The sequence below is a fragment of the Eutrema salsugineum genome, unplaced genomic scaffold (assembly GCF_000478725.1).
Source record: "Eutrema salsugineum unplaced genomic scaffold, Eutsalg1_0 scaffold_11, whole genome shotgun sequence".
In the NCBI taxonomy this organism is placed as follows: domain Eukaryota; kingdom Viridiplantae; phylum Streptophyta; class Magnoliopsida; order Brassicales; family Brassicaceae; genus Eutrema; species Eutrema salsugineum.
The window spans coordinates 497,998-517,140 of NW_006256901.1; the positions used below are offsets into that span (position 1 = coordinate 497,998).

At 36.2% G+C, this 19,143-nt stretch overlaps 2 protein-coding genes across 2 annotated transcripts; one reads left to right on the plus strand and one right to left on the minus strand.

Moving 5' to 3' along the window:
- The first annotated feature begins 8,421 nt into the window (after window positions 1-8,421).
- LOC18026115 (preprotein translocase subunit SCY1, chloroplastic) lies at window positions 8,422-11,024 on the plus strand. The gene is made up of 6 exons (XM_006409058.2): window positions 8,422-8,687; window positions 9,018-9,175; window positions 9,254-9,939; window positions 10,035-10,248; window positions 10,341-10,504; window positions 10,610-11,024. The coding sequence occupies exons 1-6, from the start codon at window positions 8,494-8,496 to the stop codon at window positions 10,838-10,840; spliced, it is 1,647 nt and encodes a 548-aa protein (XP_006409121.1). The 5' UTR covers window positions 8,422-8,493; the 3' UTR covers window positions 10,841-11,024.
- A 281-nt stretch (window positions 11,025-11,305) lies between these two features.
- Window positions 11,306-14,116, minus strand: LOC18026116 (probable alpha,alpha-trehalose-phosphate synthase [UDP-forming] 11). Its single transcript, XM_006409059.2, has 3 exons — window positions 12,135-14,116; window positions 11,770-12,043; window positions 11,306-11,687 (listed from the first exon to the last, which is right to left on the minus strand). The coding sequence occupies exons 1-3, from the start codon at window positions 14,114-14,116 to the stop codon at window positions 11,340-11,342; spliced, it is 2,604 nt and encodes an 867-aa protein (XP_006409122.1). The 3' UTR covers window positions 11,306-11,339.
- Between the last annotated feature and the right edge of the window lie 5,027 nt (window positions 14,117-19,143).

Consider the following 19,143-nt stretch of genomic DNA (forward strand, 5'->3'; position numbering starts at 1 on the left):
AACATAGGAGGGGAAACCTACCTATGGGCGATTTGTGAATGCTGACGAGTCTTAAACATAATGCATCTCTTCTCTTCCAGGGCCAGAGTGGAAACCTACTGGTCAGGGTTGAAAGAGATAGTTGTCTATGATCACGACAGTGGCGTATTCATACGTCTGTGACTCCAGTTCGAAAAGTTTAAGCTAAGATCTTATCAAATTTACTCTCTAGCAATGTTTTGAATCGTTCGTACCCCTGAGAAAACTTCCCTGAACCCTAACGCCTTCTTTACTATTGATTTACATCGTTTTTATTTCAAGCTTTAGTTCAATATTGTCTTTCCTTTTTAGTAGATTTTTATTTAAGCAATTAGAATACCCGTTTTTCTCGTTTTATTCATTTTTGTTAAGCTTAGTTATTAGGTTATTTAATTCCCATAGTTTCTTTTTAGATTTTGTTTTTACATTTTAAACACACCACCAAAACCCCCACAAAACCGTTTGGTTCTAGACTTCCTTACTTTATACTTATTTTAAAGGCTTTTTGCAAGAAAAGATCCTCTTTCCCTGTGGATTCGATCCCTAAGTACTACAATCGATCAGCTGTGCACTTGCGGCTATTGATTTCATTTAGGGTAAAACTTGACAACCCTCACGACACCACCACCACATCAAGTTTTTGGCACCATTGCCAGGGAAGGCACGCGTTTTCTTTTCCGCAAAACCCCGAGAAAGGTTGGTAAATCGACTCTAGAACCCCCTTTTCTGCAACTTTCCATTTTTCGGTTATTTTGTTTCCATTTCAGAAGATATGGATCCTATAAATCGAAATACACACTATGAGGAAAGTTTCTATTACACTCCTCAAGCCACCAGACGCAGAGAGAAGCAGTATCTGTGAGATCTCTACGAAAAAAACTCAAACCGAAGACTACAGAACGTTCCAGAACGAGCCCTACGTTACTCCAATGGCTAACCCTAGATATTCTATGCATCGCCTGCCTCACCAAGTTCTCCACCGAGTTGAGAACGTTCAGCTCAGCAACAGATTGAGTCAGCTTGAAGGCGTGATCAGACAGTTCATAGAAGCTCAATCAACTGCGACAGCTGCTCTGAACGAAAGGATTGACGGGATATCAAAACTTTTCAATGAGAAAAATCGATAACCTAGCCTCACAAGTCAATTCAATAGAAGAACGAGCAACCAAGGACGCAGCTATGATCGCTAACAGATTCAACAGCATGGAGGAAGAGCAAGCAAAGCACACCTATGAGCTTCGCAACACCAAAAACAAAGTCATGGACCTGGATTTCAAACTTGTGATAACACCGTATTTTGACCACTTTAATGGATCGTTTTGAAATACTTTTTCTATGTTTTTAATTGCTTTTAAGTACTTTTATCACGTTTTTCTAGTATTTGTAGTTCCAAGATTCTTTTCAAGTAAATTAGGGAAAAACTTAACAAAATGGATAGAAAACTAGATTTCAGCTCAGAGTCAAACCGTCAGAAGTTCACCCCTGATTGAAGGCCTTCTCACCGTCTGATCCAGCTACAATTTAGAGACCTTAAAGATGGAAGTATCAGCTTTCCAGCACACTTTACAGCTTGGCAATCCAACGGTTCAATTAAAAGATATGCGAAGAGCAAGATGTCCCGTAAACCAGCCGGCGAGCATTTCCACCAGCGGCCAACAAGCCATTTCCCGTGGTCAGAAGCATCCCGACCGCGGCAAACCATCCATTCCCCGCGGTCACAGCACTCCCGACCGCGGCAAGCCAACTCCGAGCCCAAAAGCCCATTTCTGAAGCCCACAATGATTCCCTCATTTGGAGAAACCCTAAGTGACGTCCAGAGAGGTCTTGAGCACTATAAATACATGTCTTAGGAACCCTAAACGAATATCATCTCATCATCATCTATCATTACTTCATATTTTTATTGTTTTTGCTTTAGCTTTTAGGGAGAGAGAGATTTGTTCTCTTGAACCCTTGTTCTTTCTTTTTCAAATTCGGTTTCTATTCTACTTCTTAATACTATACTTTTGATTTCGTTCATCATGTCTGAGTAGTTTTATTGTGGGGATTAAGGGATTTTCGATGGGGATTTATATGTTCGATGAGGATTCCATAAGCTTTTGAGCCGAAACTTAGAACTTTTTCTTCTGAATTCGTTTTTACTGCATGAGAGTAGCGTCATGAACTACAATCTGATCCAGATGCTTGGTGACACGAAAGTGTTCATCCGGTATCAGATCTAGTTTGGGAAAGCAAAACAAACATAGGAGTGGAAACCTACCTATGGGCGATTTGTGAATGCTGACGAGTCTTAAACATAATGCATCTCTTCTCTTCCAGGGCCAGAGTGGAAACCTACTGGTCAGGGTTGAGAGAGATAGTTGTCTATGATCATGACAGTGGCGTATTCATACGTCCGTGACTCCAGTTCGAAAAGTTTAAGCTAAGATCTTATCAAATTTACTCTCTAGCAATGTTTTGAATCGTTCGTACCCCTGAGAAAACTTCCCTGAACCCCAACGCCTTCTTTCCTATTGATTTACACTGTTTTTCTTTCAAGCTTTAGTTCAATATTGTCTTTCCTTTTTAGTAGATTTTCATTTAAGCAATTAGAATACCCGTTTTTCTCGTTTTTATTCATTTTCGTTAAGTTTAGTTATTAGGTTATTTAATTCCCGTAGTTTCTTTTTAGATTTTGTTTTTACATTTTAAACACACCACCAAAACCCCCACAAAACCGTTTGGTTCTAGACTTCCTTACTTTATATTTCTTTCAAAGGCTTTTGCAGGAAAAGATCCTTCTTCCCTGTGGATTCGATCCCTAAGTACTACAATCGATCAGCTGTGCACTTGCGGCTATTGATTTCATTTAGGGTAAAACTTGACAACCCTCACACCAACACCACATCAACGTCTCAACGCCATCAAAGCTCATTTCACCTCCATCGATACCCACCTCGGCTTCAGAAATCAACTGGGGATTTCTCATATCATTTGGTTCCACTTTGCATCATATGCGATGCACAAATAATCAAGATTCTTCGACGGATCTGTCCCTCTAAGTGTGATTCTCACCACTGGATTTGGTGTCGTTGTCGTGAGAGATGTGCCTTCCGAGAAATGGGTGTGTCCACGTGTACTCAGCCAGATGCGTTTCATAATGGACATATCCACATTCAGTTTAGGGTTCGTAATCTTCTCTGTTCACTCCATATTCTGTCTCTCGCTTGCCGACGTTAACAATACAAATGACGTGTCTACATACTTTGGTGTGGACGTATTGATGTGGATGATATGTCTGGACTTATCCACACCAAAGACGTTAACTACTTTTCTTAACCATTGACGTGTCATATTTCATTGAGGGTGTATTTACGAGCATAAATATTGTGCATGCTTCGTTTCAATATGGTCATATCCTCAGGGATGATTCGTTACAGATGTTCAGATATGTTTTTGTGTATGCTTTTTTCACATATACTTTTCGTTCACATATGTTATTGTCACATTTTCATATAGTTGTAAGTTTTTAAGCATGTTTTATAGTTTCTCATAGCATCAAAAGGCTTATAGATTATAAGTACAAGTAATTTTTGGCTTCAAGATTTGTGGGCATGTCCATAACTACAAGAAAAATACACAACAATTAGATAGAAACTTATCCATGTGGAAATGTCCAAGTTTGTTGCTCGCAAACATATCCACGACTATCATTACATAATTTGGATTTGTCCACACAGACATCTTCCTTGCATCCACTAACCGTTCCCGCATTATTATGGCCATATCCATATACTCAACGTGGCTATGCTCATCTTACATGCTCGTGCATATAGTCACATCCACAAAGATATCTACATCTTCTGATATAGCAAAATTAGCACCTGACTCCACCCATCTATTTTTGGACACATCCAGTCATACATCTTTAAAATTCTTTAAGATTCTATTTCTGGATGCATGTAGTCTTTTCATATTGCAAAATCGTAAAATCTTTTTACACAAATGAAAGCCATCATAAATATTTACAATTTGTTTGTATGTGTGGTCACGACCTTACAATATCCTTCTAAAAGAAAAAAATATCCAAAAGACTAGGAAATAGTGAAACAAAAAATATGCTGAAATATACAGAGCAATTTCCAGTTTACATGGATAAGTCCATATACAATTTGATCTTGTTGACTACACGTGGCCATGTACATAGAAATTAAAGTAAGTTGGATTCGTTAGAAGTTGAACACAAAAAACCTCAATTTTTCCTGCCTTCCAAAACTTTTGTGTACATGTCCACTAATGAACTTTTTGTGTACTTGCCCATATAACTTGTCTACATATTTTAGTGTGGACGTATTGATGTAGATGATATGTCTGGACTTATCCACACCAAATATGTTAACTACTTTTCTTAGCCATTGACGTGTCATATTTCATTGTGGGTGTATCCACGAGCATAAATACTGTGCATGATAATTAAGCCTTCGTTTCAATATGGTCATATCCTCAGGGATGATTAGTTACAGATGTTCACATATGTTTTTGTGTATGCGTTTTTTCACATATACTTTTTGTTCACATATGTTATTGTCACGTTTTCATATAGTCGTAAGTTTTTAAGCATGTTTTATAATTTCTCATAGCATCAGAAGGCTTATAGATTATAAGTACAAGTAATTTTTGGCTTCAAGATTTGTGGGCATGTCCATAACTACAAGAAAAATACACAACAATTAGATAATCTTATCCATGTGGAAATGTCCAAGTTTGTTGCTCGCAAACATATCCGCGATTATCATTACATAATTTGGACTTGTCCACACAGACATCTTCCTCACGTCCACTAACTGTTACCACATTATTATGGCCATATCCACATACTCAACCTGGTTATGGTCAGCTTACATGCTCGTGCATATGGTCACATCCACAAAGATATCTACATCTCTTGATATAGCAAAATTAGCACCTGACTCCATCCATCTATTTCTGGACGCATGCACTCATATATCTTTAAAATTCCTTTTCCCCTATACAATATTATGGATGCATCCACTGATAAATATATATATATATATTATATCCATGTAGTCTTTTCATAATGCAAAATCGCAAAATATTTGTACACACATCTTGAAAGCCATCATAATATTTATAATTCGTTCGTCTGTGTGGTCACGACTTTACAATATCCTTCTATAAGAAAACATATCTAATAGACTGGGAAATAGTGAAAGTCTTACCCACATAATGATTGTTTGTGAAACAAAAAATATGCTGAAATATACAGAGCAATTTCCAGTTTACATGGATAAGTCCATATACAATTTGATCTTGTTGAATATACGTAACCATGTACATAGAATTTAAAGTACGTAGGATTTGTTAGAAGTTGAACACAAAAAACCTAACGTTTATCCCCAACTTTTTCTGCCTTCCAAAACTTTTGTGTACATGTCCACTAATGAAATTTTTGTGTACTTGTCCATATTAGTGTACGCCATGCTGTGGGCAATGTCAACTCCTAGAGAATCAAATTTGATTGTACTCTAAAAAAACATCGTAGGAGACACAGTTTCTCGTTTTGAAAGTTTGTATATGAGACACCGTGGTGTTTTTTGCTAAATTGTAAATATTCATTAAAATGAAATGTTATGTGTTACAAATTGAGTTAACAATCGATCGACCTAAAATTCTTGGACCCATGGCAAAAAAAGAATAAAAAACATGTAAGCAAATTCAATCGGTACTTTTCCGACACTGAAGCTCAAGAGCAACAGGAATCAAGTAGCGATAAGGAGCCTGAAAACCCGAAGGAAAGATGAGACCAAGATAAGGTCAGATATAAAAGCACTGGAGAAAAGATCTGGAAACGCCTATCTCGCAAATCGGAAGCTCTTTCATCCGGTAGCCTGAGAAAAACCTTTCCTCTAAGAAGTCGGTGGAGGCCCGAGACAGCCCTCAATCTACGGTTCGACGCTCAACTAACGAAAAAAGATCCGGTATAAAGACAGGACTACACTAACTATCAGAACTAGATGCGCTCGCTCACTCTGACAAGATATTTCCCCGATGTCGGCAGCAAGAACCGAACAACCTCTAAACTCATCAGCCTTACTAGCTCCTCCGAAAGTAAGATAGAAAAGACACAAAACACTACTCTAAGTAATCTCAATCAAACAACACCAGGGAAACACTAACACCAAACCGAGAGAAACAGGCAAAGCAAACCCATCAGCGATGAGACAAGGAGCCACCAGAAGCAAAGACTTGAAGAAAACCGAGCCAACACCGCATCGAAACATAGCTCTGAACAAAGAAACGACACAGAGAGTCTCACAAGCTTCCACCAAGAGAAGCACACTCAGATTAACCGGAAAAAGCCACCGCCTTGAGCAAACGCCACCGACGGGATCTAACCAAGAGACAATGATGGAAGATGCCACACCTCCAACACGCCGACGATGGAGAAGAGAATCAGATCTGAAGAACAACACGCTGGGACCCGTCCTCGGAGACCTCACACCACGCGCAGCCAAGATTTAGTCAATCCACTCCACCATGAAAGACGCGCAGCGGCCACACCGAGATCCAGAAGATCCCACACCATGCGCCACCGAAGCTTCCACCAGAGACCTCATCGAGAGAAAGTCGAGATGCCACACTCCTCCCTTGAATCCGCCTCTGCTAAAGGTCACCGGACGCCAAAGTCGAGATGCCACACTCCTCCTCCGTGGTGTTTTCTTGTCCAAAACTGAACAACACTGGCGCCTTCCTAGTGATAGTTCGTCTCGTTTTTGACAAGCTTATTTGATGGAGGAAACTCTAGCGGAAGCTCACAACTTGTTGACAATAAGAAGCAGGAGAGAAAGCAGGTAAGTAAGGGCAAGAAGGGCAAGATAAAGGACTAACTCAATGGAGGTGAATGTGTCTTTGATGTTTTATGTTATTTGTTTTGATTCTGTCTTTGAACAGATATTGCTTTTGGATTTAATTAACACTAGGGTTGAGTCCGCGTTTCGCGCGGATTTTATTTTGTATTTTTATGTGTTTTATATTTTTATATGTTTTTTTTAAAAAAATAATCTGTTGGATAAATTTTTTATAGTTTAATAGTTTTTTTTCTATATTTGCATTGTACAATCTTTATTAGTGTTTGTATATAATAACAAATTTTCTTAATTATGTTATTAATTTCTGTTAATTTTTTTTATTTCATGTACTTTTATATATTGTCTGTCACTATTGTGTGATTTTTATTACAGTATTAAAATTTTTTTTTTTTTGTTAATGCTCTACACGTTGCACAGTAATAATTTTTAATCATTTATTTTTACTTTTTTTTGAAATTTAAACATCATATTTATCCATTTTTGTTAATTTTTTTCGTCTTCTTCATTTTCATATTTTCATATTTTGATATCTTTATCTTCTGTTCTCTTTCTTTGTTTTCATATTTTTTCAAAATTCTTTTTCATCAGCTTTGTGTTCTTTTTTTTATTATCCATATTCCTCTTCATGGTCTTTAATTTCTATTCATTTTCATCTTTTTAATATCTTCTGTTTTTGTATTTTGATTTTTCTTCTTCCTTCTATTTTTCTTATTATTTTTCATTATTTTTGCTTTTTTTTAATTATCATCATTTTAAAACATTTTTTCAATTTAATAATTTATTATTTTTAAGAATATATATATATTTAATCCAGTTAGTATTACAATGTTTTTAATTATTAATATCTAATTATCACTTATTTTTTATTTATACTATAAATTTTTTAATTTAATTTAATTTATACTAAATATATTAATAACAAATATTAATATATTTATTAAATGCATACTTTAAATATACTTAAATGTTAAGCTTTATGAGTTTGCTGATGTGGATAGTCTAGATGGAGAGAAAACTCTCTCATTATATAATAGATTTGCTTCCGCTTTGGTAATTTATATATTACAGACATTCCATCAAAAAAAAAAAAGTACCAGAGAGAGACATCTTATTTGTTTTGTTCATCTAATAAGTGGGTTTATTTGTTACTTGTCTCTATTGTGGCATCGCCAAGAAGAAGGAGCCCACTCACGTTACATTTTCAATAAATAGTAATTGATTTCATCACATAATGAGATGCTCCACCATCGCAAAATCCTTTCTTTTCTGTACAACGGATTGCCTGTATTAAAAAAAAAATTCCTCTTTTTAACAAAAAATGGTGTGATAGTTTTACCAAGACAAAAAAATATGTGATAGTTTTGAGATAGAAAGTCTATGTAGAGATATCGTGGTGAGTTATGAAGTTTTGAATTAGAAATAGAACACAAGTTTAATACACATGCATGGTCTGTAGTACTCTTGCCAATATATGGGCCTAAAAGGCTTGGACCTTAAAACATTCAATTTTGGATTTCATCATAAGATAAACAAAAACATAAAACTCAAAACAAAAAATGAAAAAGAAAACAAGAAATCGTTCGTCTGGAGAAGACGAAGGATAAGGATGATAACGGTAAGCGAGGTTTCTTCTTACTGTTCTTCTTCAAACCTCGCGTCTCTGTCTCGTCTCAACCACCAATCATCTTCGAGATTCCGAAGCTCTTCTCTTTACAGAGCAAGCTTCTCTGTTTCGACAAAGACCAGGAACACTTGCAAAGCCAAATCATGGAATCTCGGTGTTGTTATCAACTCTAGAAGGTACTCCTTCTTTGATATTTCAATCTTATTCCAAATGGGTTTCATTTGTAATTGATTATACTGGTCCTGTTTAAGAAAATGCCACTTAAAGTTCTCAACTTTTTGAGATTGACAATCTGTGAATTTCCTGCAGATGAAACTAAAGCAAATTGATTTTAATAGATTCTTAGGACCAATTGGTGTGTATTATGTTATCGATGGTTTGGAAAAGCACTTGAATTTCTGAATATTCGAGTGTTTGTTAATCCTTGGTTGATAGACATTTATCAAGAAATGTGTCTGTTTTCTCAGTTTACTGTACATTGTTTGCTGATTGGAGTTTCTGTTCAGCTCTGAAGCTTCAATCTTTGATCCGTTGGGAATCAATCCAGATGAAACTTCTGGTCTGAGTAGCGTTTGGGAAAGCTTTCTGAGTCTTTTGTCTCCTTCACTTGAAAGCTCCTCTGGTAGCAAAAGAGATAAGCCGTCTTCTGGTCGAGGAGTGGCAGGTCCGTTTAGCTTACATTCGCCAACACACATTCGCTTATTTACACTGTTTAACAGATTTTTGATTATTTTTTGGTTAGCTGCTATTGAGGACAGTTCCATTGACTTTGGAGATTTCTTTAAAGGGCCATTGCCGGGGAAGTTTCTGAAGCTTCTTGGGTTTTTAGCTCTCTCTCGGCTTGGAATATACATACCGTTAGGTGGTGTTAATCGAGAAGCTTTTGTTGGGAATTTGGATCAGAATAGCCTGTTGAGCACATTGGATACATTTTCTGGTGGAGGCATTGGTAGACTTGGTATATGCTCTCTCGGGATTGTCCCTTTCATCAACGCGCAGATCGTGTTTCAGCTTCTTGCTCAAGTGTATCCAAAGTTGCAAGATCTTCAGAAAAAAGAAGGAGAAGCCGGTAGAAAAAAGATTCTCCAGTACACTCGATACGCTTCAGTGGGATTCGCAGTAGTACAAGCAATTGGACAAGTGTTTTACCTTCGTCCTTACGTTAATGACTTCAGCACGGAATGGGTTGTTTCTTCTGTTACGTTGTTAACTCTCGGCTCTGTTCTCACTACTTATATCGGAGAGAGAATCTCTGATCTGAAACTTGGAAACGGCACTTCACTATTGATATTCACGAGTATTATCTCCTACTTGCCTGCATCATTTGGTAGAACAGCAGCAGAGGCCTTACAGGAAGGAAACTATACTGGTCTCGCCACCATCGTTGTTTCATTTCTCCTCTTGGTACTAGGGATCGTGTATGTTCAGGTAACTAACTAGCTATACCAAGATTTCTTCTTTTTTGATGGATCTAAGAAGTCTGGTATGCTTATATACAGTAGCTAACAAGCAAGGTCTTTCAGGAAGCAGAGAGGAAAATTCCGCTCAATTATGCCTCGAGATACACTAGCAAAGCAGGCGGGCTTAAAAAATCTGCTTATCTTCCATTCAAGGTCAATAGTGCTGGAGTGATGCCTATCATATTTTCCACATCATCTCTCGCTCTTCCCGCTACTCTAGCACGATTCACCGGCATATCTGCTCTGAAGAATGTTGCTTACGGTTTGAACCCTGGAGGTGAGTTCTTACATATTAGCCAATAGAACCCTGAGGTTTTAGTCCTTTGAAACTGTCTTTCAGTGTCATAGTTGACACACAAACTCTTGCAGGTTCTTTCTATCTTCCAACCAATATACTTCTCATAGCTTTCTTCAACTACTACTACACTTTTCTGCAACTTGATCCGGACGATGTAAGCGAACAATTAAAACGTCAAGGTGCATCGATCCCTCTAGTCCGACCTGGTAAAAGCACTGCTCTCTTCATCAAAACCGTAAGATCCTTGCTTTCTCTCTCTCCCTCAATTCCTTCAATATATTCCATTTTGGTTATCATCAATCTACTATCTGAAACTCCCTGGCTCTGATGGCAATTTCAGGTCCTTGGCCGGATATCGGTTCTTGGTTCTGCATTTCTGGCCGTTCTAGCTGCTGGTCCTGCCGTGGTCGAACAAATCACTCACTTGACTGCATTCAGAGGATTTGCAGGCACTTCTGTTCTGATCCTTGTCGGGTGTGCGACAGATACTGCAAGAAAAGTCCAAGCGGAGATAATCTCGCAAAAGTACAAGAACATTGAGTTTTATGAGCTTGACAAGTATGATCCATGAACTAGTACGTTCTGTTTCACATATGATACCATTGAATCAAGTTACTGTGTTCTTTTGTCATAGAATGAAACTATGTAACAAAGGTCTTGACTTTGATCAGTATATATTGTGCGACTTTTGCCATGAATTTGCCAAAAATTATACTAATTTTACGGCTGCAATGAGAATAAACACGACCCGCATTGTAAGATTAACAGAACAAATTGTATATCCTCATTTTAGTCAGAAGAAGCTCAACTTGAAAATAAGCACTTCTCTCTTCACACTCTTAGTTTAAAATCTGAGGCAGGAAAACAAAATTGAAATGAATTCATAACATATCTATTTCCTTTTCTATGTATAAGCATCTCACATGGGGGACAAGTGACCCAATCAACCAGTTCAAGATACTCTGTACAAAGGCATATAACAAACCCTAGAACCCCTTCTTGTAACCTAAACCTTTCAAATCCTACAATCTTTTAATATCACAACATCAAATCTAAAAAACAAACCCTTTTTAAAGATCTATGCTTTCGTTTCGACATTGTCCCTGTTGAAAAGTGAACTTGCTCTGTTGTTCACCATCCTTTGATCTATCTGAAGCTGAGGCCAACCATTCAAGCATCTTGATGACGTTTGGGGTATCATCGAGGTAGTACTTGGCCTTGCTCGGTTTCTGACCCACCGTGCACGCAAACACCTCAGCAAAAGCGATAGGGGAAACATTTTGGTGCTTCACTATGCTATCAAACATGTCCTCATCAGACCGGTCGTCACCAATGCACAAAAGAAAGTCCGGCCTCTTCCCTTTGCTGTTCCTAATCGTTGCTATCAAATGCTCCACCACCTTTCCTTTGCTTACACCCTGAACCAGATTCACATTAGAATAATGATAATAATACCAATTTCAAGCAAGCCAATCTCGAATTAGTTCATCATATATATACCTGCGGTTTAACTTCTACGATGTGCTGGCCTCTCTTGACAACGACGGGCTCGTTGGTGAGCACGCTCTCTAGATGATCAAGAAGCTCCTTAGCTTGCCAAGAACCAAATGAAGGGTCCGCTTCTTGGTGGTGCCACACCATTGCACTCTCTTTCTCCTCTATGAATGCTCCATCAGTCGCTTCCATGTAGTGATTCATCACTGGTTTGGCTATCTTCTTCCAGCTTAAATCCGCGGGAATTTCACTTGTCTCCCATGGGGAATTACTGTTCCATCTGTGAGAATTAGAATCAAAAGGAGAACAGTATTATTAGCTTTACACAAATGAGAAAGGAGATGATGAAGTCAAGGGTATAGACGTAGTACCTAGTAAAATAACCATGTTCAGCCGAGAGACCAAGTTTTGCACAAGAGCCAAACCATTTGCTGAGAGGGTCCTTACCTCGACCACTAACAATAAAGACAAGATTGTTGGGATCGTCACACAAGCGATTGAGAAGCGAGATGAGATCATCACTTGGCCTTTTATCCAAAGTATCCTGATCCATCATTGTCCCATCGTAGTCCAATAGGATCAACCTGCTGCTTGTTTTCTTATACGCAGGGACTATGGTCTCAACACAGAGTTTTCTGAAATTCGGATCTAACGCAACAACCCTGAACCCAAGACCGAATCCAACTCCCCAGAATCTCTTGTTGTAATGATCTTTGCATGCCCTTTGAAGATCTTGGTCATAACTACGCGACCAGTAGGCCACGTCATGAGAGCTAATGTACTTGTGATGCTTCTGGTGGCGCAGATTTTTCTCTTTGTTCGACATTGTGATGGCAGAGCTCATCGCGTCAGTGACTGCATCGATGTTCCAGGGATTCACACGGATAGCGCCGCTCAGAGATGGTGAACAACCGATGAACTCAGAAACAATAATCACACTCTTCCTAACATCATCGGGACCAAAACCCAAGGCTGCATCCAAAGCAGGGCTCCCTTGCCTAGTCACTGTGTACTTGTAAGGCACCAAATTCATCCCATCTCTCACAGCATTCACCACAACACACTCTGAGACCGCGTAATAAGCTACTTTATCCAAAGTACTAACAGGTCCATTCATAAACACAATAGGCTTATAACCACCAGGCATCCCGAACTTATCATTGATCTCATCAGCAATCTTATTTATCTGATTCTCTACATCTTGAACATCCTTACCTGAACTCCGAGCAGGATTAGTAATCTGCACGAGGACAACTTTCCCACGAAGCCCTTCGTTCTGTTCAAGAAGCTGACCCATAGCCCAGAACTTCAAGCTAATACCTTTGAACATATCCAAATCATCCACACCCAGCATCACAATGTTCCCATTGAACCTTTCTCTCAAGCCCTTCACTTTCTCTGCGGTTTCTTCCGAAGCCTTGATCGACTCAATCTGCCCCATGTGGATCCCAACAGGCAAAATCTTGATGCTCACCGTTCTTCCGAAATACTCGAGACCAATGTAGCCTCTTTTCGATTCGTAATCGAGACCCAGCATCCTACTGCAGCAAGACAGGAAATGCCTAGCGTAATCGAAAGTGTGGAATCCGATCAAATCGCAGTTGAGAAACCCTTTAAGAATCTCGTCTCTCACAGGGAGCGTACGGTAAATCTCCGAGGAAGGAAAAGGGCTGTGAAGAAAAATCCCTAGCTTTATCCGGTGAAACCTGTTCCTCAGAAAAGTGGGTAAAATCATGAGATGATAATCGTGAATCCAGACGTAATCCTCATCTGGGTTAAGCACTTCGAAGATCTTATCAGCGAAGATCTTGTTAACCTTGGTGTACGCCTTCCAATTCGATTGATCGAAGAGAGATCCCTGAGCTTGCGTCATCGGGAGGAGATAGTGAAAAATCGGCCAGAGATAGTGCTTGCAGAAACCGTGATAATACTTGTTGAGCAAGTCACTAGGTAGGAAAGTAGGAACGCACGAGAACTTGTCTAGCAAGAACTGAGAGACGTCTTCTTGCTCGGAGGGCAAAACGTCGGCGTTTAAAGACCCGACGTAGACGACTTCCGTCTCCGGAGGAAACCCGTCTTTGAGTTGCAGGTAAAGACTGTCATTGTCGAATTCGAAGCACCACTTGTTCGACGAAATGTCTCTGTGAGCACGGAGAGGAAGCTGATTCGAAACCACGATCCGTTTCGGTTTTGTGCCCCACGCGCCGCCGTTTGGATCGTTCTCGCCGTCTCCGTCGTCGGTTTCGAGCCCCGAAAGCTTCGTGACGGCATTAGGGATCCGATTTCGACCCATGATCCGATAATCATCCGCCGAGACCAGACTCAGCTGGTCTTTCCAAGATTCCGGTAACATATCTCAACGAAGAGAAAACAAAAATTCAAACTTCAGTATATCGAAAGAGAATTAAGATTGGGTTAATCGAGAATTTTTCTGGGTTTTTTTGTTTTTTCGGATTTCATAACATCGAGAGAAGGAAACGCGTAGTTACGAAGAAGAAGAGAGCGTCCATATTGTGGAATTTAAGAAGAAGAAAAAAACGGAAATTTTTTCGGTGAGGATAAGAACGAAACGAAAGAGGAAAAAAAATTTAATTAAATCAAGAATTAAAAAAAGGATGGTTGTGGAAAATATTTGGACGGCCTCGATTTTCTCGAGATGGAAATGACTGGTTAATCTGAACCGTCCGATAAGCGCGTGTGTCTGACTCGAACCGACTTCTCTTTTAAAAGGGGAAAAAATCTTAAATACTATTAACTCTTATTACTGATTAGTTTGCTCTGAGCTGTTACTTCTCCCTTCTCCAATAATATTTCCACTTCTTTAACCTAAATGGGAAATAAATATTTACAGCTATTAAATTTCCATATTTTCATTATCTTACAATATCTTATTGCTGACGTGGATTATTTGCGGCAAACCGTTTTATATCTTGTAAAAACTGATATTACTTTTTAATAGATTGGACAAAAGCTGCTGCTCACAGACCTTAAAATTCAAGGGAACATAGACTTTGGAAATAAATAGTTGAAAATAATAGATTTTTGTATTCAAAAGTTTTCTGTATTCTTGAGAAATTTTATAAAAAAACTTTAGTTTTATAAGATGCTATGAAAACCCACCTCATTTTTCCAAAAACTGATATTCAAAATTTGGAAAATATAAATATGAAATTATTTGTTTCTATATTTTATTTAATTTCTTAGCTGTAAATATTTTTAGAATAAAAGTTTCAAAGGAAATTAGTTAGATTTGAATTTTATCTTAACATGTAAAAATATGTTATCAAAAATGTTCTCTCAGCATATTCTATAAGAGATCCAATGTTCACATCCGAACCAATGTAAGTAATGAATAGTGATGCGAAAATGTGTATAGAAAAGCAGAATAAACGAAATACATGTGGTAGAAATGGAACAACAATCAAAACAAATCTAGAATTGTGTGATCTCTCAGTTAAAATTTCTGTATTTTTTTTAGAAAAGAATTTGGGTAATTTGCTTTATTTTCAAAACTTTTCCATTACAGATTTACAGTTGTACCGCTAAATAGTATCAGCCCAACCATAGTTCACTATACCCACAATAACTTTTTTTAAAAACAAATTCAAATTTTAGTGATTATGGTGGGTGGATAATAAAAAACCACGTGGCAAACATGTAGAAGAAACGTGGCGTGATAGGGTGGGAAGAGGAGATGGCAAAAGTCACGAGGCCTGTGCTTCTTTGTTTTTTTGACGGATGACGTGGCATACTTTCGCTATCAACGGCAGCTATGTCAACCAATCGTACTATGACACGTCATTCATTCCCTCCAGGAACGTTTCAAACTTTTTTTTCCCGTTCTTCCTCGTTTCAACGGTATAACATCGATGGCCGACCTCAGATCGAGAAACGTGGCGTCATCTCAAATGAACATTTATAATGCTGCACATCTAATTCCCTTGTTTTTTCTTTCAAATGTTACAAAAGTTAGGTTAAATGAATTTAGAAGCGAGTTTTTTATAACAACAACTCAGAAACAAATTGTTTCATTGACCAGAAAAAAACGTCAAGAAATGTATTATAAAGTGTTATTAGATTATAAGTTTATCCGAGGATTTAACATTTGAAATTTAATTGGACGGTAAAAAAGTCTAAATCATTTATTTAAAACAGTAAATATATATGTATATATATAAAATAAAACATTAAATCTCATACTATATCAAAAATAATTGTTATAAGAAGTAAAACAAGACAAATATAATTGAATATATGAACTTTTAAGAAATATTTATCAAATAAAATTTGTTACCAATTCTATATTGTCGAGAGAAAAATTATTAAACTCATATATCTTTGGATAAACCAAAAAAATTCACACATTAATGTTTAAAAATATTTTTTTATTATGTTTAAAATTAATTAAGAGAAGATGCACAACTATGATAAAAATATTAAAACATGTTATGAAAATTATAAAATATGTGTATAATCAAATTAAGCAATATCAAATGTTGATTTTTTTCTTGTTCTTTTTTGTACACAATGAAATCTTCTTAGAGCTATCAATTTTCGCTACTTCTAAAATATGGAAGAAATGAATTGATTTGTATTAAGAACTTATGGATTATTTACATAAACTATACTTTGATAAAAAAAAACATAAACTATACATCCTTCAAAAAAAATGTGTTTATATGTATTAGATTTTAGTTTACAGAATCGAATTTTGAAATATTTTTTTTTGTCACGGCATATGTATACATTGATTTAAGATATAAAAGTTATATAGACAAAGAAATAGAAAGACACTAAGAAAAAAAAATTAGGACAACAAAATTACTAAAGAATTTGGGTGATTAGTTATTTTTCATGGTAGCTTCAGTTCAACAATATCATAACATGGAGAAATGTTTATAAATAAAGACTATTTTAATAACTTGAAGATGAAATTAGTGGTTAATGCCTTAATGGTCGTTTTTTGGGTTTTTCTGAGGATTTGTTTCAAATTTGTAGGACAAGATAAATTAGATAAGGGAGTGGAGAGGAAGAAAAAAAAAAAGAGGACTTATCCAAATCCCAGAAAACCATTGTCTTTGTGGGACCCGATCTGATCAGCCACGTTGTCTAAAAGATTTTCTTGGGTCCCACTTTATCTATAGTCTCTTGGGATATTTATTTTAGTACTCTCTCTCTCTCTCTTTTCCTACTTTTTCTTTTGAATATTCCTTATCCTTTTTTTGACTCTTCTTTTTTTTCCTTTATATATGGCAATTTCTTGTTTATGTTAAATTCGTAGAAACGTATTAGCAAGCAATTGACCCCAGCCGCCGGATTTTAGTCTTTCGATAACTTTGCATGCGAAGTTCGGTATATATACTCTTAATATCATGGGCCCCGTTAAATTGCTTACGTGACAAAACCCCTTGATGTAGAAGAATGAACATTACTAGAGCAAAAAGGTTTTCACAAGCACTAAAAAGTTATTATAAGAAAACAAACAAAGTTAGAAGACATTAATTTGGTTATAAATAACTGGTTGTTAAAAAAAAGTAAGTAAGGTTAGAAAAAATGGTACACTAACTAATAGTATTATAGACATACATTATACATAACATGTTTTTGACTTTTGTTTTCCTCACTAACATTTATTATCTCCAACCTCATTCCAGATTTTTTTCCAAAATGGAGTTTAAAACAAAATTTTAACCAACTTCACTATGATGTATTTTTTCCAAAATAAAGTAATTTGTAATATTACTTCAAATATAGAGGAAAAATATATATATTTACTCTACTTTTTTAGTCATTACTCTATTTTGGAGTAAAAAATAGAATGAGATTAAAGTAAAATCAAATTATACTTTGGAGTTACTTTTAAATTGGAGTAAAAATTGGAGGAATAGATTGTAGAATATTACTATTTATGGGCTGATTTTTAGTACTCAATTTTTATCTATGTAGCAACTGAGATAATGCGAGGAAGATGATCAAACACGTAAATAGAAAGAGGATTTTAAATGATAAATAGGATTACAGACGTGGCAGATTATGCCGCCAATGGATAGGCTCGAGGTTATAGAATCATTTATTAAGTTTCACTCATCCACTAACAGGTGAGTCAATCGGTTTTGGTCAGCCAATCAGTTTAATTTTTATTTTTGGTACATTGTATTATAGCCCAACCCCAATTACAAATCATTTGAAACTTTAATTTTTTAAACAGAGATTTTTGTTTTTTTTATTTTTCTAACGAAAAATAACTTTTGTTCATAATAAAAAAGAGTTGTAATTTTGTATTCTATCCTCTAGTTTATCCGATTAACTTTGTACGTACGTTCCCATTTAATAATGTATCATCTAGTACGTACATTTCCATTTAATAATGTGTCATATAGTATCTGAATCGAACCAAACTTACATACATTTCTTCAAGATAGTTCATGATACTCGAATGTAAGTTTTACAATGTTATCAACCGTTTAGCTGATGATTAGTAACAAAATAGAATCTTTTTTAAAAAATTGAGTCTTTGTTTATTAGTTTGAATGGTGGATTGTTTATTATTTTTGTGTTTATTTTGCCATTTTAAGGACTTTGAATTTCATTTTTTAGTAAAAACAAAATCTTAAAGAATACACAACAGGAGAACGTAAAAAAGGAATTCCATTAGGTTTTAGAATAATTCCACTATGTAACATTTTTAATATATAATTCTTAGTTTTTCGTTGAAAGACTTGAGAGACTTGAGCGATTGTTATCAACCATCTGGAGAAACTCTCAAGTTTTTTCCATCTTTTAAATCTTTCTATTGTCATCAAATTTAACTGTTTGCGCTCATTTCTAACCGATTTTCTTTGGATTTTATATAATCGATATTATTATATATCAATTTTACTCTAACTTATTATTATTATTTTAACTAAAATGAAACAACTTATAGTTTTTGTCTTATAATTCGCACACATAAATATTAGATGAAAATAAGAAAACTTATTAAAATTCGAGAAAAATGACATTGATTTTTTTTAGGTAACCCTTTTAAAATTGGAGACCACATAGAAATGTGTTCATGATCCGCGCTGACTGTATCTAGTAGAGACAAGGTTTCTATTAAAGACAACAGCATGTAATCGATTAGTCAATACCCATTTTCTTTATGTTTGTTATAGAAAACTCATCATTCACGTGATCTGAATAGATAAGCGACCCAACTAGTTTTATAGCTTTAGTTCTTTAAATTGACGATTAAAATATTTGTTCAAAGAAATTACAGTTTTCATTAAATTAGCACTTTCTAAGTAAGTAACTTTCAATGGCAATTAGATACAGAGGATAAGATTTTAGATACACCAAAAATATAAAGAGACCTATGCGTTTCTAGAAGAATATCTAGAA

Bases quoted from the DNA above. Each gene is read 5' to 3' on its own strand.
- LOC18026115 (XM_006409058.2), top strand. From the start codon at position 8,494: ATGATAACGGTAAGCGAGGTTTCTTCTTACTGTTCTTCTTCAAACCTC. The intron at 9,940-10,034 runs GTAACTAACTAG...AAGGTCTTTCAG, and splicing joins TAGGGATCGTGTATGTTCAG to GAAGCAGAGAGGAAAATTCC. The intron at 10,505-10,609 runs GTAAGATCCTTG...TGGCAATTTCAG, and splicing joins CTGCTCTCTTCATCAAAACC to GTCCTTGGCCGGATATCGGT.
- LOC18026116 (XM_006409059.2), bottom strand. From the start codon at position 14,116: ATGTTACCGGAATCTTGGAAAGACCAGCTGAGTCTGGTCTCGGCGGAT. The intron at 12,044-12,134 runs GTACTACGTCTA...TAATTCTCACAG, and splicing joins GAACATGGTTATTTTACTAG to ATGGAACAGTAATTCCCCAT. The intron at 11,688-11,769 runs GTATATATATGA...AATCTGGTTCAG, and splicing joins TCGTAGAAGTTAAACCGCAG to GGTGTAAGCAAAGGAAAGGT.